Raw genomic sequence first — 25000 nt, forward strand, 5'->3', positions numbered from 1 at the left:
TGCAGGCGCCCTCCCCCACACCAGCAGCCCCTCCCCCACACCTGCAGCCCCTCCCCCACACCTGCAGCCCCTCTCCTACATCTGCAACCCCTCCCCTATACCTGCAGGCGCCCTCCCCCACACCAGCAGCCCCTCCCCCACACCAGCAGCCCCTCCCCCACACCTGCAGCCCTTCCCCCACACCTGCAGCCCCCTCCCCCACACCTGCAGCCCCTCCCCCACACCTGCAGGCGCCCTTCCCCACACCTGCAGCCCCTCCCCCACACATCATCCCCTCAACACCCAAAGCCTACCCAGCCCTCACCCCTCCTCATCCCCTCTCCTTCCATGTGACCCCCCACCCTTGCGAGGGAGGTGGGAGGTTCCCCCCACCCCCTCTATCCTTCCCCCTCCCAACCTCTCAACCTCTATCTGACTCCCAACCTTACGCTATCTCCCAACCCCTCTATGCCCTCCCTAATCTTCAGACCCAGTATGCCCTTCCTACTCCAGACCTACCTACCCAGGCCCTACCCCAGACCCTCCTACCTACCTTCCTAGAAGCCCAGCCCCCAGTAGCCCCCCAAGCACCCCTCCTGAACTCTTTCACCCCCCATACACCCCCCATACACCCCCCGGACCCCCCCAGACACCCCCCGGATCCCCCCAGACATCCCCCGGACCCTCCCCGCCCCCAGTCATCCCCCAGACACCCCCCAGATCCCCCCTGCCCCCAGTCACCCCCCAGACATCCCCCAGATCCCCCCAGACCCCCAGAGAAAGGGAGAACTCTGGTACAAGAGTTTCCATGAAGAATCTCAAGGTTTGGTACACCAATGCTGATGGGGTATCTAATAAAGCAGAAGAGATAAAAGAAAGAGTGAGTGAAGCAGATCCTGACATAGTTGCAATTGTGGAAACTAAAATTAATGACATGATCTAAGATGCAATCTTTCCTGAAGGGTACCAGGTGATACGAAAAGAGAGGACACAGAGACAGGGAGGGGGGAGTAGCACTCCTAATAAAGCGGAAATGGAAGTTTGAAGACCTGGGAAATCGAGTTACCAATGAGTGCACAAGCTTCATACATGGAACTCTGACAGTAGATGGGAGGAAGATTGTGATCTTGGTAATCTACAATCCCCCACCAAACAGTAGAAGACCCAGGCAGGAGTATGATGACAACAACAAAGCATGTATAGATGAACTGCAGAAGGCAGCAACACTAGCCCACAGAATGAGAGCGAAGCTGCTGATCATGGGGGACCTAAATCATGGAAAGATATAAATTGGGAATCAAGGAATCCCCATGGAGGGGACGAAACGTGGGGAGCAAAATTAGTAGATGTTATAGACAGGAATTTCCTGACACAACATGTGAAGGAAGACACAAGGGAAAGAGGAGGAGATGCACCGAGCCTATTAGACCTGATTTTCACCCAGAACGTAGAAGATATCGAGAATTTAGAGCATGAAATACCTCTAGGGGCCAGTGACCATTGTGTCCTAGTCTTTGACTACATGATGGAATTCAAACTTATGACCATGGGACAAGAGATCTGGGAAAGGAGAGTTGACTACAGGAAAGGGGACTATATGAGGATAAGGGACTATCTGGATGAAGTGCAGTGGGAGGAAGAAATTAGAGGAAAAACAGTCCAAGATATGATGGACCTAGTCATACAGAAATGCCAGGAGGCCGAAGAGAGATTTATACCAACGGTAAAGGGAAAAAATAAGAAGGAATATAATAACCCATGGTTTAATAGACAGTGTCAGGAAGCAAAAATGGCCAGCAGGCGGGAGTGGAGGAAGTACAGAAGACAAAGAACAGAGGACAACAGAAGCAGATACAACAGAGCTAGGAACGATTACATTAACATAAGACGAACATCGGAAAGGGACTATGAGAACGATATTGCAATCAAAGCGAAAAAACAACCTAAGTTACTACACAGTCATATAAGAAGAAAAATGTCGGTGAACGACCAAGTGACAAGACTAAGGAAGACAGAGGGGGCATATACTGAAAGTGACAAGGAAATCTGCGAGGCACTGAATGCCAGTTTCCATGGAGTGTTCACTACCGAGCCTGAGCAGCTCCCATTGTTGGAAGGGGTTACCCTAGATGAAAGACTATCAGATATAGAGGTGACAGCAGAGGTGGTAATGAAACAGTTGACAACTCTAGATGCAACTAAAGCAGTTGGACCAGACAAAGTATCACCGTGGATACTAAAAGAAGCAGCACAGGCCCTCAGCGTGCCTCTGGCAATGATCTTTAATGAGTCACTTATGTCAGGAGAATTGCCCAGTTGCTGGAAGAAGGCAAATGTCGTGCCGATCTTCAAGAAAGGCGATAGGGAGGAGGCACTTAACTATAGACCTGTATCACTGACAAGCATCCCCTGTAAAATACTGGAAAGAATAATTAGGCTACGACTGGTTGCACACCTGGAGAACATTAGGTTTGTGAACAAACATCAACATGGGTTCTGGACAGGGAAATCGTGCCTAACAAACCTTCTGGAATTCTATGATAAAATAACGAGGATAAGACAGGACAGAGATGGTTGGGTAGACTGCATATTTCTGGACTGCCAAAAAGCCTTTGATACAGTACCGCACATGAGACTGCTGTTCAAGCTCGAGAGGCAGGCGGGGGTGGGGTGAAAGGTCCTAGCATGGATAAGGAACTACCTAACAGGAAGGAGCCAAAGAGTTACGGTAAGGGGCGAGAAGTCGGACTGGCGAACAGTAACAAGTGGAGTACCACAAGGATCGGTGCTGGGACCAATTCTATTTCTTGTATATGTTAACGACATGTTTACAGGCGTAGAGTCCTACATGTCGATGTTTGCGGATGATGCAAAGTTGATGAGAAGAGTTGTGACAGATGAGGATTGCAGGATCCTCCAAGAGGACCTGAACAGATTGCAGAGATGGTCAGAGAAATGGCTACTAGAATTCAACACGAGCAAATGTAAAGTTATGGAAATGGGACTAGGAGATAGGAGACCAAAGGGACAGTACACAATGAAGGGGAACAGCCTACCTGTAACGACGCGTGAAAGAGACCTGGGGGTGGACGTAACACCTAATCTATCTCCTGAGGCACATATTAATAGGATAACGACAGCAGCGTACTCTACACTGGCAAAAGTTAGAACATCATTCAGAAACCTAAGTAAGGAGGCATTTAGGGCGCTTTACACTGCCTACGTAAGGCCAGTCTTAGAGTATGCCGCCTCATCATGGAGTCCCCATCTGAAGAAGCATATAATGAAACTGGAAAAGGTTCAGAGGTTTGCAACGAGACTCGTCCCAGAGCTACGAGGGATGGGGTATGAGGAGCGCCTGAGGGAACTGTGCCTTACGACACTAGAAAGAAGAAGGGAGAGGGGGGACATGATAGGAACGTATAAGATACTCAGAGGGATTGACAGAGTGGACATAGACGAAATGTTCACACGGAATAGTAACAGAACGAGAGGACATGGATGGAAGCTTGAAACTCAGATGAGTCACAGAGATGTTAGGAAGTTTTCTTTTAGCGTGAGAGTAGTGGGAAAATGGAATGCACTTCAGGAACAGGTTGTGGAAGCAAATACTATTCATAATTTTAAAACCAGGTATGATAGGGAAATGGGACAGGAGTCATTGCTGTAAACAACCGATGCTCGAAAGGCGGGATCCAAGAGTCAATGCTCGATCCTGCAGACACAACTAGGGGAGTACAACTAGGTGAGTACATGCAGCCTCCCCCCACTCACCTGTAATAGCCACTGTCGCCTCGTTCATGGAGGTGTGGTTGTCGTCCTCACACACCTGACTTGGTTCATCGTTAATCACGTGGGTGTGGGCGTGGCTGGACACCTGACTGTGGGCGTGGTTAGAGGACTGACTGTGGGCGTGGCTGGGTGGCTGGGTGTGGGACTGGGTCGATGAATGACAGCGTGTCTGCCAGGAAAACTGCCTGTGGGCGTAGCCAGATACGTCAAAGAAAGCGTCGTGGGCGTGGCAGGATGAGTGGGCGTGGCTTGAGGAGTGGGCGTGGCAGGATGAGTGGGCGTGGCTTGAAGGGTGGGCGTGGCAGGACAGCTGACCATGGGCGTAACTTGGGTCCAGACCTGGCGCCTCCACGCCCTTATACGCGCCTGAAAACACAAAATAAAAACAATTATATTACTATACAAGATTATGTTACATTCTATACATTAGAGTCGCCATTAACTTAATGGCTCAGTGACGCTGTTAGGCTTACTTTGGGAGGGGGGGCGGCGCTCCCCACCTGTGTGGGGGGGGAGGGAGGGGCTCCACACCTGTGGGGGGGGGAGGGGCTCCACACCTGTGTGGGGGGGTAATACGTCAGTATTCAGGTATTCATATAAGAAGGAAAATCTTCGTAGTCTCCGTCGGCTAAGAGTGCTCTCGACCACTCGTAGCTTTACGTAAACTGGATATAACACAATTTTTCTCAACTACACAACACGGAGGATTGATTTTATAATAAACCAAACATTTTAGCGGGAGAGTTTCGTGAAGAGACGTCCTTCGTGTTAACTAAGATATTATAACAGTAGTTATTAAGTTAATCAACAGTGGTGAACATGAAATATGAGAGAAGGTGGCTGGTGGGAGCACTATCTGGCGGCCTCGTCCAGGCCACTAGAGAGTTAGTGGCTCTTGGGTAAATTGAGGTAAATATGTACGTAAATAAACACCACGGCTTCTCAAGTCTTGAGAGCGACAAGGGCAGCTATACACTCTCAGAATAACGTAGGTAAACAAAAAATGTAACATTTGTTTACAACAATGTCGCTGCTGACTTTACAAGTTGAAAAAACATTCTTTTACTTCAAAATATATTAATTTTATAAGAAAATTCGAGGTAAATAAGTCGCAAGTGGTCAGGGATAAGCTCCGATATCCGTGATTGGCTACAGCTGTAAGGTGAAAAATGTTACCTTCTCTCTGATTGGCCAAACTAAAACCCTAGTGACATCTAGCGAAATCTAAGTGAACTACTTAAAAATCTTCGTAAGCTTACCTGAATCGCCCTTTGGCGCATTCTTAGCCGGGTTCGAATCCTTGTGGGGTGTGGAGTTTTCAGTTGCATATTGGCTTGGGGACCACTGAAGTTTGTTCGTATTTGTGTTGCTCACGTGGCCTCAAAGTGAGGGGATTTGATGAAATATCTATGGCCAAGCTTACCACCAAGTGCTGTCGGGAGGTTGGGGAAATAGCCTCGGCTACAAATGTCTTTTGAACAGTCACGAAATATCTATGTCCAAGTTAACCAAGGGTGAGGGCGTGCTACAGGTTGAGGGCGTGCTGGGGGGTTGAGGGCGTGCTACGGGTTGAGGGCGTGCTACAGGTTGAGGGCGTGCTACGGGTTGAGGGCGTGCTACAGGTTGAGAGCGTGCTACAGGTTGAGGGCGTGCTACGGGTTGAGGGCGTGCTACGGGTTGAGGGCGTGCTACGGGTTGAGGGCGTGCTACGGGTTGAGGGCGTGCTACGGGTTGAGGGCGTGCTACGGGTTGAGGGCGTGCTACAGGTTGAGGGCGTGCTACGGGTTGAGGGCGTGCTACGGGTTGAGGGCGTGCTACGGGTTGAGGGCGTGCTACAGGTTGAGGGCGTGCTACAGGTTGAGGGCGTGCTACAGGTTGAGGGCGTGCTACAGGTTGAGGGCGTGCTAAAGGTTGAGGGCGTACTACGGGTTGAGGGCGTGCTACGGGTTGAGGGCGTGCTACGGGTTGAGGGCGTGCTACGGGTTGAGGGCGTGCTACAGGTTGAGGGCGTGCTACAGGTTGAGGGCGTGCTACAGGTTGAGGGCGTGCTACAGGTTGAGGGCGTGCTACGGGTTGAGGGCGTGCTACAGGTTGAGGGCGTGCTACGGGTTGAGGGCGTGCTACGGGTTGAGGGCGTGCTACGGGTTGAGGGCGTGCTACAGGTTGGGGGCGTGCTGGGGGTTGAGGGCGTGCTACAGGTTGAGGGCGTGCTACGGGTTGAGGGCGTGTTACAGGTTGAGGGCGTGCTACGGGTTGAGGGCGTGCTACGGGTTGAGGGCGTGCTACGGGTTGAGGGCGTGCTACGGGTTGAGGGCGTGCTACGGGTTGAGGGCGTGCTACGGGTTGAGGGCGTGCTACGGGTTGAGGGCGTGCTACGGGTTGAGGGCGTGCTACGGGTTGAGGGCGTGCTACGGGTTGAGGGCGTGCTACGGGTTGAGGGCGTGCTACGGGTTGAGGGCGTGCTACGGGTTGAGTTCGTGCTACGGGTTGAGGGCGTGTTACAGGTTGAGGGCGTGCTACGGGTTGAGGGCGTGCTACAGGTTGAGGGCGTGCTACAGGTTGAGGGCGTATTACAGGTTGAGGGCGTGCTACAGGTTGAGGGCGTGCTACAGGTTGAGGGCGTGCTACAGGTTGGGGGCGTGCTGGGGGTTGAGGGCGTGCTGGGGGTTGAGGGCGTGCTACGGGTTGAGGGCGTGCTACGGGTTGAGGGCGTGCTACGGGTTGAGGGCGTGCTACAGGTTGAGGGCGTGCTACAGGTTGAGGGCATGCTACAGGTTGAGGGCGTGCTACAGGTTGAGGGCGTGCTACGGGTTGGGGGCGTGCTGGGGACTGAGGGCGTGCTACGGGTTGAGGGCGTGCTACGGGTTGAGGGCGTGCTACAGGTTGAGGGCGTGCTACAGGTTGAGGGCGTGCTACAGGTTGAGGGCGTGCTACAGGTTGGGGGCGTGCTGGGGGTTGAGGGCGTGCTACGGGTTGAGGGCGTGCTACGGGTTGAGGGCGGGCTACAGGTTGAGGGCGTGCTACAGGTTGAGGGCGTGCTACAGGTTGTGGGCGTGCTACAGGTTGAGGGCGTGCTACAGGTTGAGGGCGTGCTACGGGTTGGGGGCGTGCTACGGGTTGGGGGCGTGCTACAGGTTGAGGGCGTGCTACAGGTTGAGGGCGTGCTACAGGTTGAGGGCGTGCTACGGGTTGAGGGCGTGCTACAGGTTGAGGGCGTGCTACAGGTTGAGGGCGTGCTACGGGTTGGGGGCGTGCTACAGGTTGGGGGCGTGCTACAGGTTGAGGGCGTGCTACGGGTTGGGGGCGTGCTACAGGTTGAGGGCGTGCTACGGGTTGAGGGCGTGCTACGGGTTGGGGGCGTGCTACGGGTTGAGGGCGTGCTACAGGTTGAGGGCGTGCTACAGGTTGAGGGCGTGCTACAGGTTGAGGGCGTGCTACAGGTTGAGGGCGTGCTACGGGTTGGGGGCGTGCTATGGGTTGAGGGCGTGCTACGGGTTGAGGGCGTGCTACAGGTTGAGGGCGTGCTACGGGTTGAGGGCGTGCTACGGGTTGAGGGCGTGTTACGGGTTGAGGGCGTGCTACGGGTTGAGGGCGTGCTACGGGTTGAGGGCGTGCTACGGGTTGAGGGCGTGCTACAGGTTGAGGGCGTGCTACGGGTTGGGGGCGTGCTACAGGTTGAGGGCGTGCTACGGGTTGAGGGCGTGCTACGGGTTGGGGGCGTGCTACGGGTTGAGGGCGTGCTACAGGTTGAGGGCGTGCTACGGGTTGAGGGCGTGCTACGGGTTGGGGGCGTGCTATGGGTTGAGGGCGTGCTACGGGTTGAGGGCGTGCTACAGGTTGAGGGCGTGCTACGGGTTGAGGGCGTGCTACGGGTTGAGGGCGTGTTACGGGTTGAGGGCGTGTTACGGGTTGAGGGCGTGCTACGGGTTGAGGGCGTGCTACGGGTTGAGGGCGTGCTACGGGTTGAGGGCGTGCTACGGGTTGAGGGCGTGCTACAGGTTGAGGGCGTGCTACAGGTTGAGGGCGTGCTACAGGTTGAGGGCGTGCTACAGGTTGAGGGCGTGCTACAGGTTGAGGGCGTGCTACGGGTTGAGGGCGTGCTACAGGTTGAGGGCGTGCTACAGGTTGAGGGCGTGCTACAGGTTGAGGGCGTGCTACAGGTTGAGGGCGTGCTACAGGTTAAGGGCGTGCTACAGGTTGGGGGCGTGCTGGGGGTTGAGGGCGTGCTACAGGTTGAGGGCGTGCTACAGGTTGGGGGCGTGCTGGGGGTTGAGGGCGTGCTACGGGTTGAGGGCGTGCTACGGGTTGAGGGCGTGCTACAGGTTGAGGGCGTGCTACAGGTTGGGGACGTGCTGGGGGATTGAGGGCGTGCTGGGGGGTTGAGGGCGTGCTACAGGTTGAGGGCGTGCTACGGGTTGAGGGCGTGCTACAGGTTGAGGGCGTGCTACAGGTTGGGGGCGTGCTACAAGTTGAGGGCGTGCTACAGGTTGAGGGCGTGCTACAGGTTGGGGGCGTGCTGGGGGGTTGAGGGCGTGCTACAGGTTGAGGGCGTGCTACAGGTTGGGGGCGTGCTGGGGGTTGAGGGCGTGCTACGGGTTGAGGTCGTGCTACGGGTTGAGGGCGTGCTACGGGTTGAGGGCGTGCTACAGGTTGAGGGCGTGCTACAGGTTGAGGGCGTGCTACAGGTTGAGGGCGTGCTACAGGTTGAGGGCGTGCTACAGGTTGAGGGCGTGCTACAGGTTGGGGGCGTGCTGGGGGGTTGAGGGCGTGCTACAGGTTGAGGGCGTGCTACAGGTTGGGGGCGTGCTGGGGGTTGAGGGCGTGCTACGGGTTGAGGGCGTGCTACGGGTTGAGGGCGTGCTACGGGTTGAGGGCGTGCTACAGGTTGAGGGCGTGCTACAGGTTGAGGGCGTGCTACAGGTTGAGGGCGTGCTACAGGTTGAGGGCGTGCTACAGGTTGAGGGCGTGCTACAGGTTGAGGGCGTGCTACGGGTTGAGGGCGTGCTACGGGTTGAGGGCGTGCTACGGGTTGAGGGCGTGCTACGGGTTGAGGGCGTGCTACAGGTTGAGGGCGTGCTACAGGTTGAGGGCGTGCTACAGGTTGGGGGCGTGCTACAGGTTGGGGGCGTGCTGGGGGGTTGAGGGCGTGCTACAGGTTGAGGGCGTGCTACAGGTTGGGGGCATGCTGGGGGTTGAGGGCGTGCTACGGGTTGAGGGCGTGCTACGGGTTGAGGGCGTGCTACGAGTTGAGGGCGTGCTACAGGTTGAGGGCGTGCTACAGGTTGAGGGCGTGCTACGGGTTGAGGGCGTGCTACGGGTTGAGGGCGTGCTACGGGTTGAGGGCGTGCTACGGGTTGGGGGCGTGCTGGGGACTGAGGGCGTGCTACGGGTTGAGGGCGTGCTACGGGTTGAGGGCGTGTTACGGGTTGAGGGCGTGCTACAGGTTGAGGGCGTGCTACAGGTTGAGGGCGTGCTACAGGTTGAGGGCGTGCTACAGGTTGAGGGCGTGCTACGGGTTGAGGGCGTGCTACGGGTTGAGGGCGTGCTACAGGTTGAGGGCGTGCTACAGGTTGAGGGCGTGCTACAGGTTGAGGGCGTGCTACAGGTTGAGGGCGTGCTACAGGTTGAGGGCGTGCTACGGGTTGAGGGCGTGCTACGGGTTGAGGGCGTGCTACGGGTTGAGGGCGTGCTACGGGTTGAGGGCGTGCTACGGGTTGAGGGCGTGCTACGGGTTGAGGGCGTGCTACGGGTTGAGGGCGTGCTACGGGTTGAGGGCGTGCTACGGGTTGAGGGCGTGCTACGGGTTGAGGGCGTGCTACGGGTTGAGGGCGTGCTACAGGTTGAGGGCGTGCTACGGGTTGAGGGCGTGCTACGGGTTGAGGGCGTGCTACAGGTTGAGGGCGTGCTGGGGGGTTGAGGGCGTGCTGGCCCCAGGTCCCCAGGGATTACAGCGCGGGTGTTGGGTTGCCGGCAGGGCGGGTGGCAGCCATGACACCCGCCGTTAGAGGAGAACCCATGCGGGTATCACCCTCCTACCCGCTCCTACACGCATCCTTACATATCTTATACATCCACACACTCCTACACACCCAGTTATGTGTACTGGGTGATACACATGTATAAATCTGTATACGATTATTATGTGTAGCGAGAGGCGTCAATGGCGGCCAGTAGACCGCAGGTTACCCAGTAGTCCTCCGCCCAACCAAGTAGTACCTCCCTGTATTCAAATTCAAATTCAAATATTGATTCACATATAACTGGTTGGTTATTGGGAAACATTGAGGTAACGGAATATGGACTTATTGTATTTATCTACCATAATAATATCATTCTAGTCTACATCCGATTCCCGAGACTGTTCAACACGCTTCCACTACACATAAGGGACATAACTGGCCGACCCCTCACAGTGTTCAAGAGAGAACTATCAACATCAGAGGCCCGAGACTGTTCAACACGCTTCCACTACACATAAGGGACATAACTGGCCGACCCCTCACAGTGTTCAAGAGAGAACTATCAACATCAGAGGCCCGAGACTGTTGAACACGCTTCCACTACACATAAGGGACATAACTGGCCGACCCCTCACAGTGTTCAAGAGAGAACTATCAACATCAGAGGCCCGAGACTGTTCAACACGCTTCCACTACACATAAGGGACATAACTGGCCGACCCCTCACAGTGTTCAAGAGAGAACTATCAACATCAGAGGCCCGAGACTGTTCAACACGCTTCCACTACACATAAGGGGCATAACTGGCCGACCCCTCACAGTGTTCAAGAGAGAACTATCAACATCAGAGGCCCGAGACTGTTCAACACGCTTCCACTACACATAAGGGACATAACTGGCCGACCCCTCACAGTGTTCAAGAGAGAACTATCAACATCAGAGGTCCGAGACTGTTCAACACACTTCCACTACACATAAGGGACATAACTGGCCGACCCCTCACAGTGTTCAAGAGAGAACTATCAACATCAGAGGCCCGAGACTGTTCAACACACTTCCACAGGGCTGACACAATCAATCGCGTCACCGTCACAAACCCTGGCGACGGTGTGGGCCTGAGCCACACTAACACGAATGACTCCACCAGCCGGCCACCTACATGCTTACCAGGTCAACCATGGCCCTAGATACACTGGCTCCCATGTCACACTTGACCTGGGGGTAGGCTGAGCGGGGGTCGAGCCCCTCCCATAGTCACGTGGGTGGAGTGGGTATAGAGCCCGGGTCTGCAGCAGTTGAGAAGCTGAGATTTATTGATATTTATAAAAATGGAAATAATCGGTGAACTAAAATACTTGATCTTGAGATAATTTGGTCTCATCAACGTCTGAAAACTTTTCTTTCAAGGAGAATTATCTTATAATTATAATATATATAATTTATATATAAATCAATTATTTCCAGCTGAAGAAATTCTGGCATTTCATTGCCACTGACAGACAATGGCTTCCTATATATGGAAGTACAAGTGTTCAAGTACAAGACAGCTTCATCAAGTACCCGACAGCTTCATCAAGTACAAGACAGCTTCAGCAAGTACAAGACAGCGTCATCAAGTACAAGACATCTTCATCAAGTACAAGACAGCTTCAGCAAGTACAAGACAGCTTCAGCAAGTACAAGACAGCTTCAGCAAGTACAAGACAGCTTCATCAAGTACAAGACAGCTTCATCAAGTACAAGACAGCTTCATCAAGTACATGACATCTTCATCAAGTACAAGACAGCTTCAGCAAGTACAAGACAGCTTCATCAAGTACACGACATCTTCATCAAGTACAAGACAGCTTCATCAAGTACAAGACAGCTTCACCAAGTACAAGACAGCTTCATCAAGTACAAGACAGCTTCATCAAGTACAAGACAGCTTCATCAAGTACAAGACAGCTTCATCAAGTACAAGACAGCTTCACCAAGTACAAGACAGCTTCATCAAGTACAAGACAGCTTCATCAAGTACAAGACAGCTTCAGCAAGTACAAGACAGCTTCAGCAAGTACAAGACAGCGTCATCAAGTACAAGACAGCGTCATCAAGTACAAGACATCTTCATCAAGTACAAGACAGCTTCAGCAAGTACAAGACAGCTGCAGCAAGTACAAGACAGCTTCATCAAGTACAAGACAGCTTCATCAAGTACATGACATCTTCATCAAGTACAAGACAGCTTCAGCAAGTACAAGACAGCTTCATCAAGTACAAGACAGCTTCAGCAAGTACAAGACAGCTTCAGCAAGTACAAGACAGCTTCAGCAAGTACAAGACAGCTTCATCAAGTACAAGACAGCTTCATCAAGTACAAGACAGCTTCATCAAGTACATGACATCTTCATCAAGTACAAGACAGCTTCAGCAAGTACAAGACAGCTTCATCAAGTACACGACATCTTCATCAAGTACAAGACAGCTTCATCAAGTACAAGACAGCTTCATCAAGTACAAGACAGCTTCATCAAGTAGAAGACAGCGTCAAGTACAAGACAGCTTCACCAAGTACAAGACAGCTTCACCAAGTACAAGACAGCTTCATCAAGTACAAGACAGCTTCATCAAGTACAAGACAGCTTCATCAAGTACAAGACAGCTTCACCAAGTACAAGACAGCTTCATCAAGTACAAGACAGCTTCATCAAGTACAAGACAGCTTCACCAAGTACAAGACAGCTTCATCAAGTACAAGACAGCTTCATTAAGTACAAGACAGCTTCATCAAGTACAAGACAGCTTCATCAAGTACAAGACAGCTTCATCAAGTACAAGACAGCTTCATCAAGTACAAGACAGCTTCATCAAGTACAAGACAGCTTCATCAAGACCCATTACACAACTTGTAATTAATAACCAGCTTTTCAATAACTTCTAATTCATTTTTTTATCGTAATTTGCCTCTTGAATATTTACTTTATGTGTAGTGATATGTGTAGTGATATGTGTAGTGATACGTGTAGTGATATGTGTAGTGATATGTGTAGTGATATGTGTAGTAATATGTGTAGTGATATGTGAAGTAATATGTGTAGTGATATGTGAAGTAATATGTGTAGTGATATGTGAAGTAATATGTGTAGTGATGTGTGAAGTAATATGTGTAGTGATATGTGTAGTGATATGTGTAGTAATATGTGTAGTGATATGTGTAGTGATATGTGAAGTAATATGTGTAGTGATATGTGAAGTAATATGTGTAGTGATATGTGAAGTAATATGTGTAGTGATATGTGAAGTAATATGTGTAGTGATATGTGTAGTGATATGTGTAGTAATATGTGAAGTAATATGTGTAGTGATATGTGTAGTGATATGTGTAGTGATGTGTAGTAATATGTGTAGTGATATGTGTAGTGATGTGTAGTGATATGTGAAGTAATATGTGAAGTAATATGTGAAGTAATATGTGTAGTGATATGTGTAGTGATATGTGTAGTGATATGTGAAGTAATATGTGAAGTAATATGTGTAGTGATATGTGTAGTGATATGTGTAGTGATATGTGAAGTGATATGTGTAGTGATATGTGTAGTGATATGTGTAGTGATATGTGTAGTGATATGTGTAGTGATATGTGAAGTAATATGTGAAGTAATATGTGTAGTGATATGTGTAGTGATATGTGTAGTGATATGTGAAGTAATATGTGTAGTGATATGTGTAGTGATATGTGTAGTGATATGTGTAGTAATATGTGTAGTGATATGTGTAGTGATATGTGTAGTGATATGTGTAGTGATATGTGAAGTAATATGTGAAGTGATATGTGTAGTGATATGTGTAGTGATATGTGTAGTGATATGTGTAGTGATGTGTAGTGATATGTGTAGTAATATGTGTAGTAATATGTGAAGTAATATGTGTAGTGATATGTGTAGTGATATGTGTAGTGATATGTGTAGTGATATGTGTAGTGATATGTGTAGTGATGTGTAGTGATATGTGTAGTGATATGTGAAGTGATATGTGAAGTGATATGTGTAGTGATATGTGTAGTGATATGTGAAGTGATATGTGTAGTGATATGTGTAGTGATATGTGTAGTGATATGTGAAGTAATATGTGTAGTGATATGTGTAGTAATATGTGTAGTGATATGTGAAGTGATATGTGTAGTGATATGTGTAGTGATATGTGTAGTGATATGTGTAGTGATATGTGTAGTGATATGTGAAGTGATATGTGTAGTGATATGTGAAGTGATATGTGAAGTGATGTGTAGTGATATGTGTAGTGATATGTGTAGTGATATGTGTAGTGATATGTGTAGTGATATGTGTAGTGATATGTGAAGTGATATGTGAAGTGATGTGTAGTGATATGTGTAGTGATATGTGTAGTGATATGTATAGTGATATGTGTAGTGATATGTGTAGTGATGGTTCGCTCGTTAGTAGCAAGGAGCGTTGCCTTCTCTGGCCCCACACACACACCTCTTCTTTACTAGTTAAGTGAAAGTTAGTTTTCCTCTCATTTGAAAAGAACAAAGTTCTATTTTCATCTACCCGTTAATTTGCTCACTGTTAATTTGTTATTTGATAACCTGATTGTGTGATAAACGTGAATAACGATGAACACCACTTGTGATAAACGTGAATAACGATGAACACCACTTGTGATAAACGTGAATAACGATGAACACCACTTGTGATAAACGTGAATAACGATGAACACCACTTGTGATAAACGTGAATAACGATGAACACCACTTGTGATAAACGTGAATAACGATGAACACCACTTGTAATAAACGTGAATAACGATGAACAGCACTTGTGATAACTATAATGCTACAACTGGCCAAGAAATGAAGTACTCATGACTGGTACTGGAGACGGTGTGTAAGGAATGTTGTCCAAGGCAGAGCTCTCACGTCTAGAACGTGTCTAAAACTCACCCTCTGGTCCAATCAGAAGGTTACACAACTGATATCTTCTTGCTGGAGATAACAGATTAAACAGTCATTTGTCAATCTGTTAGTTAGGTGCTCCAGGTGCTATTGATGTAGAGTTTGGATTGATTGATGAAGATTAAGCACGTGGTGGCATGGGCATGAATATCCCATAGGTGAGATATTTTTGTTCCACTTACACCCAGGATGTAGATACAGTATCTACTGTGGGAAGAACAGTGATACAAGGAGCTCACTCCCTCTCGTAGGTCACCTTACCTTGTGGGGTTACCTTGCCATGATTTCTGGGCTCAGCATCCCCACGGCCCAGTCGTCGACCAGGCCTCCTGGTTGCTGGACTGGTCATCCAGGTTGTTGGACAAGGCTGCTCGCAGCCTGACATATGAACAACAGCTTGGTTGATCAGGGCCTTCACATAAACTAAGAAGAGTAGCGGTGCCAGGAGTGAGCCATGCGGGACCCTGCTTGCTACATCTCCCAGCTGGTAACCTCCTCTCTTACTGTGGGTCAGTGCTTGGTCCTTCAATCCGCTTCAGTGCTTTCGCAGTTGTCCTGCTTCATCATACCAGCTTTTCCTGAGGCACGGTGCCACGCGCTTGTTGGTAATCTGTGTGTGTGTGTGTACTCTGCTAGTTGTGTTTGCGGGGGTTGAGCTCTGGCTCTTTGGTCCCGCCTCTCAACCATCAATCAACTGGTGTACAGGTTCCTGAGCCTATTGGGCTCTATTATATCTACATTTAAAACTGTGTATGGAGTCAGCCTCCACCACATGTGGGTGTGGGTGTGTGTGTCATTGCTGCGGTAAGATGTACACACACGGGGACACAGTGACCAGTGTTTTCTACATTAGTTTGTGCCCCCCCCCACGCCCCCCTAACATCCTTCCTCACCCCCCCACACACACACACACACACCCGTCCCCATTCTCTCAATTCGCCACTCCGTCAAAAATAGAACTGTTTAACAAAAAAAGTACGCACCCAAACACCCCACCCAACCTATCGATGCCCGTGTGTAGAAAAAGTTAATGTGACTGCTTTAATTGGTAATAAAACGCCGCATTTCGAACGGAGTGATCCATTCCGTCAGAAATACGACGTACCAAGAGGGCGGGTTGGCCATACAGTGAGACTACAGTATTGTATAGAGTAGACAGGAAATACATTCTCTCGTTCAATTTAACTGTAGTGAGCAGCAACTGCTGACAATACCTAATTTATAGTTAGTGTCAAGGTCAGGTGACAAGGTCGGGTGACAAGGCTGGGTGACAAGGCTGGGTGACAAGGTCGGGTGACAAGGTCGGGTGACAAGGCTGCGTGACAAGGCTGGGTGACAAGGTCGGGTGACAAGGCTGGGTGACAAGGCCGGGTGACAAGGTCGGGTGACAAGGCTGGGTGACAAGGTCGGGTGACAAGGCTGGGTGACAAGGCCCGGTGACAAGACCGGGTGACAAAACCGGGTGACAAAGCCGGTGACAAGGTCGGGTGACAAAGCCGGGTGACAAGGTCGGGTGACAAGGTCGGGTGACAAAGCCGGGTGACAAGGTCGGGTGACAAAGCCGGGTGACAAGGCCGGGTGACAAGGTCGGGTGACAAAGCCGAGTGACAAAGCCGGGTGACAATTCCGGGTGACAATTCCGGGTGACAAGGTCGGGTGACAAAGCCGAGTGACAAAGCCGGGTGACAAGGCCGGGTGACAAGGTCGGGTGACAAAGCCGTGTGACAAGGCCGGGTGACAAGGTCGGGTGACAAAGCCGGTGACAAGGCCGGGTGACAAGGTCGGGTGACAAAGCCGGTGACAAGGCCGGGTGACAAGGTCGGGTGACAAAGCCGGTGACAAGGTCGGGTGACAAGGTCGGGTGACAAGGTCGGGTGACAAAGCCGGGTGACAAGGTCGGGTGACAAAGCCGGGTGACAAGGTCGGGTGACAAAGCCGGGTGACAAAGCCGGGTGACAAGGTCGGGTGACAAGGTCGGGTGACAAAGCCGGGTGACAAGGTCGGGTGACAAAGCCGGGTGACAAGGTCGGGTGACAAGGTCGGGTGACAAAGCCGGGTGACAAGGTCGGGTGACAAAGCCGGGTGACAAGGTCGGGTGACAAAGCCGGGTGACAAGGTCGGGTGACAAAGCTGGGTGACAAGGTCGGGTGACAAAGCCGGGTGACAAAGCCGGTGACAAGGTCGGGTGACAAAGCTGGGTGACAAGGTCGGGTGACAAAGCCGGGTGACAAAGCCGGGTGACAAAGCCGGGTGACAAAGCCGGGTGACAAAGCCGGTGACAAGGTCGGGTGACAAAGCCGGGTGACAAGGTCGGGTGACAAAGCCGGTGACAAGGTCGGGTGACAAAGCTGGGTGACAAAGCTGGGTGACAAAGCTGGGTGACAAAGCCGGGTGACAAAGCCGGGTGACAAAGCCGGGTGACAAGGCCGGGTGACAAGGTCGGGTGACAAGGCCGGGTGACAAAGCCGGGTGACAAAGCCGGGTGACAAAGCTGGGTGACAAGGTCGGGTGACAAAGCCGGTGACAAGGTCGGGTGACAAAGCCGGTGACAAGGTCGGGTGACATAGCCGGTGACAAGGTCGGGTGACAAAGCCGGGTGACAAGGTCGGGTGACAAAGCCGGTGACAAGGTCGGGTGACAAAGCCGGTGACAAGGTCGGGTGACAAAGCCGGTGACAAGGTCGGGTGACAAAGCCGGTGACAAGGTCGGGTGACAAAGCCGGGTGACAAAGCCGGGTGACAAGGTCGGGTGACAAAGCCGGTGACAAGGTCGGGTGACAAAGCCGTGTGACAAAGCCGGTGACAAGGTCGGGTGACAAAGCCGGGTGACAAGGTCGGGTGACAAGGTCGGGTGACAAGGTCGGGTGACAAAGCCGGGTGACAAAGCCGGTGACAAGGTCGGGTGACAAAGCTGGGTGACAAGGTCGGGTGACAAGGTCGGGTGACAAGGTCGGGTGACAAAGCCGGGTGACAAGGTCGGGTGACAAAGCCGTGTGACAAAGCCGGTGACAAGGTCGGGTGACAAAGCTGGGTGACAAGGTCGGGTGACAAGGTCGGGTGACAAGGTCGGGTGACAAAGCCGGTGACAAGGTCGGGTGACAAAGCCGGGTGACAAGGTCGGGTGACAAAGCCGGGTGACAAGGTCGGGTGACAAGGTCGGGTGACAAAGCCGTGTGACAAAGCCGGTGACAAGGTCGGGTGACAAAGCCGGGTGACAAAGCTGGGTGACAAAGCTGGGTGACAAGGTCGGGTGACAAAGCCGGGTGACAAGGTCGGGTGACAAGGTCGGGTGACAAAGCCGGGTGACAAAGCTGGGTGACAAAGCTGGGTGACAAGGTCGGGTGACAAAGCCGGGTGACAAGGTCGGGTGACAAGGTCGGGTGACAAGGCTGGGTTGAAAAACTCTACGGGGCAAGCAGCAACTATTTCATACTTGATACAACCCGCCTGGGGGTCTGCACAACTGCCACTATTCAGAGTGTCACTTGGGCGGACGCCGACTGCCCTGTAACATTCCCCTACTCAACATGAGTCACGTGCAAGCCTTCACTATCACCACTTTCTCCCCTACACTACCCTCATGATAGCGCCAGCCCACGCCCACAACAGGCGAGTGGGTCAACCTCACACCAGCAAGAGAACAAACACAACAGCCTCACTGGATCAACACTCCCATGGATTTGAACTGTTAATTTATGCAACAAATCTCACAGGGACAGAGCCGGTTGGGCTATTTCTACCTGTTAGGCCTACTTTCCTTGGGATTAATTTCATCTGGTTCCGAGGATCCATATCCCCGTGGCCCGGTCTCGGAGCCACGGCCTGTAATTGATCAGCCAGGCTGTTAGGCGTTGCGTTGTACGGCTCAGTTAATTAGCCTTAATACTGTCACCAGTCGCCTACCTCACCTACATAGTAAGGTAGGAAAGATTAGGAGGTTTTTGAAATCCGTGTAAATACGGTGTTGTGTGGGACGTGCCATGTAGTGCGCATCCCCGCGGGTGGTGGTTGTGGAGGTGGTGGTGGAAGCGGGGAGTGAGGTGGATTATTGTGTACAAGATCACAATACTGGCGCCAGGGTGACGGTCCAGCCAGGGTCACTCCTGCCACACCCTTACTCCAAGCCTACAGTGTGACTTCCTGTACTCCACACCCTGTACTCCACACCCTGTACTCCACACCCTGGTGTCAACACCCTGGAGTCCACACCCTGGTGTCCACACCCTGGTGTCCACACCCTGGTGTCCACACCCTGGAGTCCACACCCTGTACTCCACACCCTGTACTCCACACCCTGGGGTCCACACCCTGGAGTCCACACCCTGGTGTCCACACCCTGGTGTCCACACTCTGGTGTCCACACCATGGAGTCCACACCCTGGAGTCCACACCCTGGAGTCCACACCCTGGAGTCCACACCCTGGAGTCCACACCCTGGTGTCCACACCCTGGGGTCCACACCCTGGAGTCCACACCCTGGTGTCCACACCCTGGTGTCCACACCCTGGTGTCCACAACCTGGAGTCCACACCCTGGTGTCCACACCCTGGAGTCCACAACCTGGAGTCCACACCCTGGAGTCCACACCCTGGTGTCCACACCCTGGGGTCCACACCCTGGGGTCCACACCCTGGAGTCCACACCCTGGTGTCCACACCCTGGTGTCCACACCCTGGAGTCCACACCCTGGTGTCCACACCCTGGAGTCCACACCCTGGAGTCCACACCCTGGAGTCCACACCCTGGAGTCCACACCCTGGTGTCCACACCCTGGTGTCAACACCCTGGAGTCCACACCCTGGTGTCCACACCCTGGTGTCCACACCCTGGTGTCCACACCCTGGAGTCCACACCCTGTATTCTACACCCTGGGGTCCACACCCTGTACTCCACACCCTGGGGTCCACACCCTGGAGTCCACACCCTGGTGTCCACACCCTGGTGTCCACACCATGGAGTCCACACCCTGGAGTCCACACCCTGGAGTCCACACCCTGGAGTCCACACCCTGGTGTCCACACCCTGGTGTCCACACCCTGGAGTCCACACCCTGGTGTCCACACCCTGGAGTCCACACCCTGGAGTCCACACCCTGGAGTCCACACCCTGGAGTCCACACCCTGGTGTCCACACCCTGGTGTCAACACCCTGGAGTCCACACCCTGGTGTCCACACCCTGGTGTCCACACCCTGGTGTCCACACCCTGGAGTCCACACCCTGTATTCTACACCCTGGGGTCCACACCCTGTACTCCACACCCTGGGGTCCACACCCTGGAGTCCACACCCTGGTGTCCACACCCTGGTGTCCACACCATGGAGTCCACACCCTGGAGTCCACACCCTGGAGTCCACAACCTGGAGTCCACACCCTGGAGTCCACACCCTGGTGTCCACACCCTGGGGTCCACACCCTGGGGTCCACACCCTGGAGTCCACACCCTGGTGTCCACACCCTGGTGTCCACACCCTGGTGTCCACACCCTGGTGTCCACAACCTGGAGTCCACAACCTGGAGTCCACACCCTGGTGTCCACACCCTGGAGTCCACACCCTGGAGTCCACACCCTGGAGTCCACACCCTGGTGTCCACACCCTGGTGTCCACACCCTGGGGTCCACACCCTGGGGTCCACACCCTGGTGTCCACATCCTGGTGTCCACACCCTGGTGTCCACAACCTGGAGTCCACACCCTGGTATCCACAACCTGGAGTCCACACCCTGGTGTCCACACCCTGGTGTCCACACCCTGGTGTCCACACCCTGGTGTCCACACCCTGGTGTCCACACCCTGGAGTCCACACCCTGGAGTCCACACCCTGGTGTCCACACCCTGGTGTCCACACCCTGGGGTCCACACCCTGGGGTCCACACCCTGGGGTCCACACCCTGTACTCCAAACCCTGGTGTCCACACCCTGGAGTCCACAACCTGGGGTCCACACCCTGGGGTCCACACCCTGGGGTCCACACCCTGGGGTCCACACCCTGGAGTTCACACCCTGGGGTCCACACCCTGGGGTCCACACCCTGGAGTCCACACCCTGGAGTCCACAACCTGGAGTCCACACCCTGGTGTCCACACCCTGGAGTCCACACCCTGGAGTCCACACCCTGGAGTTCACACCCTGGAGTTCACACCCTGGAGTCCACACCCTGGGGTCCACACCCTGGGGTCCACACCCTGGTGTCCACACCCTGGAGTCCACACCCTGGAGTCCACACCCTGGTGTCCACACCCTGGGGTCCACACCCTGGAGTCCACACCCTGGGGTCCACACCCTGGGGTCCACACCCTGGGGTCCACACCCTGGAGTCCACACCCTGGAGTCCACAACCTGGAGTCCACACCCTGGAGTCCACACCCTGGGGTCCACACCCTGGAGTCCACACCCTGGAGTCCACACCCTGGGGTCCACACCCTGGAGTCCACACCCTGGAGTCCACACCCTGGAGTCCACACCCTGGAGTCCACACCCTGGAGTCCACACCCTGGGGTCCACACCCTGGAGTCCACACCCTGGAGTCCACACCCTGGTGTCCACACCCTGGTGTCCACACCCTGGTGTCCACACCCTGGTGTCCACACCCTGGTGTCCACACCCTGGTGTCCACACCCTGGTGTCCACACCCTGGAGTCCACACCCTGGAGTCCACACCCTGGTGTCCACACCCTGGGGTCCACACCCTGGAGTCCACACCCTGGGGTCCACACCCTGGGGTCCACACCCTGTACTCCACACCCTGGTGTCCACACCCTGGAGTCCACAACCTGGAGTCCACACCCTGGGGTCCACACCCTGGGGTCCACACCCTGGGGTCCACACCCTGGAGTTCACACCCTGGGGTCCACACCCTGGAGTCCACACCCTGGAGTCCACAACCTGGAGTCCACAACCTGGAGTCCACACCCTGGTGTCCACACCCTGGAGTCCACACCCTGGAGTCCACACCCTGGAGTTCACACCCTGGAGTTCACACCCTGGAGTCCACACCCTGGGGTCCACACCCTGGGGTCCACACCCTGGTGTCCACACCCTGGTGTCCACACCCTGGAGTCCACACCCTGGGGTCCACACCCTGGGGTCCACACCCTGGAGTCCACACCCTGGAGTCCACACCCTGGGGTCCACACCCTGGAGTCCACACCCTGGAGTCCACACCCTGGGGTCCACACCCTGGTGTCCACACCCTGGAGTCCACACCCTGGTGTCCACACCCTGGGGTCCACACCCTGGAGTCCACAACCTGGAGTCCACACCCTGGAGTCCACACCCTGGGGTCCACACCCTGGAGTCCACACCCTGGAGTCCACACCCTGGAGTCCACACCCTGGAGTCCACACCCTGGGGTCCACACCCTGGGGTCCACACCCTGGGGTCCACACCCTGGGGTCCACACCCTGGGGTCCACACCCTGGAGTCCACACCCTGGAGTCCACACCCTGGAGTCCACACCCTGGAGTCCACACCCTGGGGTCCACACCCTGGAGTCCACACCCTGGAGTCCACACCCTGGAGTCCACACCCTGGGGTCCACACCCTGGGGTCCACACCCTGGGGTCCACACCCTGGGGTCCACACCCTGGGGTCCACACCCTGGGGTCCACACCCTGGGGTCCACACCCTGGTGTGGCTTGCCTCTTGCACACTTAACAAGGAGAGTTAAAACTTCTATAATACCCTCCTCAGTACACCCAACCACTTGGGGTGGACGGTAGAGCGACTGTCTCGCGTCATGCAGGTCGGTGTTCAATCCCCGACCGTCCACCACAAGAGGTTGGGCACCATTCCCTCCCACCGTCCCATCCCATATCCTGACCCCTTCCCAGTACTATATAGTGGTAATGGCTTGGTGACGGTGGTAAACAAGTGGAACGCACTAAATAAGGAAGCGTTCGAGGCCAATATAATGCTAACTTTTAATGTAAATATGATCACGACAGAACGAGTGAAAGGAGCCATATATTATTATTTTATTGATGGGTGAGAGGCGGGGCTGAAGAGCCGAGGCTCGACCCTACACGTCCATCTTGTTCCGGGTGATGGTTGGGGCCCAAGAGCCGGAGCCCAACACCCGCTAGAAGCTTCAGCGACCACACACTCCTTAACCTTAGAGGAAAGGTCAACACAAGTGATAAGATTAAGTTCAAAATGCAAAGGAAAGTTGATAAGGTGGAGAGGCGGGGCCCGGGAGCTTGACCCGACCTCACAGCTATGTTTAGGGAGACTCGCGCAGGTTGGGATACAAGGCGGCGAATATAGCAGTCACAAGTCCACTACGGGCTCACCACAGTCCGTGCTACTTGCCCCGCTCCTGTGCCGGGTAAGTCCACTACGGGCTCACCATAGCCCGTGCTACTTGCCCCGCTCCTGTGCCGGGTAAGTCCACTACGGGATCACCATAGTCCGTGCTACTTGCCCCGCTCCTGTGCCAGGTAAGTCCACTACGGGCTCACCATAGTCCGTGCTACTTGCCCCGCTCCTGTGCCAGGTAAGTCCACTACGGGATCACCATAGCCCGTGCTACTTGCCCCGCTCCTGTGCCAGGTAAGTCCACTACGGGCTCACCATAGTCCGTGCTACTTGCCCCGCTCCTGTGCCAGGTAAGTCCACTACGGGATCACCATAGTCCGTGCTACTTGCCCCGCTCCTGTGCCAGGTAAGTCCACTACGGGCTCACCATAGTCCGTGCTACTTGCCCCGCTCCTGAGCCAGGTAAGTCCACTACGGGATCACCATAGTCCGTGCTACTTGCCCCGCTCCTGTGCCGGGTAAGTCCACTACGGGATCACCATAGCCCGTGCTACTTGCCCCGCTCCTGTGCCAGGTAAGTCCACTACGGGATCACCATAGTCCGTGCTACTTGCCCCGCTCCTGTGCCAGGTAAGTCCACTACGGGCACACCATAGTCCGTGCTACTTGCCCCGCTCCTGTGCCAGGTAAGTCCACTACGGGCTCACCATAGTCCGTGCTACTTGCCCCGCTCCTGAGCCAGGTAAGTCCACTACGGGCTCACCATAGTCCGTGCTACTTGCCCCGCTCCTGAGCCAGGTAAGTCCACTACGGGATCACCATAGTCCGTGCTACTTGCCCCGCTCCTGTGCCGGGTAAGTCCACTACGGGATCACCATAGCCCGTGCTACTTGCCCCGCTCCTGTGCCAGGTAAGTCCACTACGGGCTCACCATAGCCCGTTCTACTTGCCCCGCTCCTGTGCCAGGTAAGTCCACTACGGGATCACCATAGCCCGGGCTACTTGCCCCGCTCCTGTGCCAGGTAAGTCCACTACGGGCTCACCATAGCCCGTGCTACTTGCCCCGCTCCTGTGCCAGGTAAGTCCACTACGGGCTCACCATAGCCCGTGCTACTTGCCCCGCTCCTGTGCCAGGTAAGTCCACTACGGGCTCACCATAGCCCGTGCTACTTGCCCCGCTCCTGTGCCGGGTAAGTCCACTACGGGATCACCATAGCCCGTGCTACTTGCCACGCTCCTGTGCCGGGTAAGTCCACTACGGGCTCACCATAGTCCGTGCTACTTGCAACTTTTGGGTCCAGTAACTGAATCTACAACTGTACCGTGTACCGTGACCCCCCCCCCCCAGCAGGAGGTACCCTGGGGTATGGAGTGGAGTGCCAAGCCTACAGTAACGATTGGGCACTCACAAGTGCTGCCCAATCGTTCCCTAAGGTCACAGTTAACAACATATACACCAGAATTACCTTTGAATTAGCTCTTCAACGTAATTACATAATCCTGTCTGGGCTCATCCTGGACGTAGGTTCGAATCCTGATCACGTCCCTTGTGGAGTGGTTCATAATAGTGTCATTATCGTTAATGACCCACTAACAAGTCCGATTAACAATGGGGTGGTTTGATATACTAACGAGGCATTTGTGTATTAGGGCGGTAAGAAACAGGTAAGATGATAATTGTTAGTGTTGGGTGCTTAACGAGCCAACTACTCTCAGTATTAACTATACTAAGGCAGGATACGGCCCGGGTAACGAGCTGCGTTACCAGTTAACAACTATCTATGTCGTAAACATTACACTGTAATCACTACAGTAATTACTAATTGTCTCAAGTATAATGATTCAACGCATTAATCCTTCCTCTCTCACTCTCTCACTCTCTCTCTCTCTCTCTCTCTCTCTCTCTCTCTCTCTCTCTCTCTCTCTCTCTCTCTCTGTCTCTCTCTCTGTCTGTCTCTCTCTCTCTCTCTCTCTCTGTCTCTCTCTCTGTCTCTCTCTCTGTCTCTCTCTCTCTCTCTCTCTCTCTCTCTCTCTCTGTCTCTCTCTCTCTCTGTCTCT

General features: G+C 53.7%; 1 protein-coding gene across 1 annotated transcript in view; it reads right to left on the reverse strand.

The window, feature by feature from the left end:
* Positions 1–25000, reverse strand: part of LOC123748358 (uncharacterized) — a 140374-nt gene that overhangs the window by 20324 nt on the left and 95050 nt on the right. The window contains exon 3 of the mRNA XM_069338422.1: positions 3754–4137. Coding sequence (XP_069194523.1) covers positions 3754–4137 — 384 coding nt within the window. The remainder of the gene's footprint in view (positions 1–3753; positions 4138–25000) is intronic.

The sequence above is a fragment of the Procambarus clarkii genome, chromosome 39 (genome assembly GCF_040958095.1).
Source record: "Procambarus clarkii isolate CNS0578487 chromosome 39, FALCON_Pclarkii_2.0, whole genome shotgun sequence".
Taxonomy (NCBI): domain Eukaryota; kingdom Metazoa; phylum Arthropoda; class Malacostraca; order Decapoda; family Cambaridae; genus Procambarus; species Procambarus clarkii.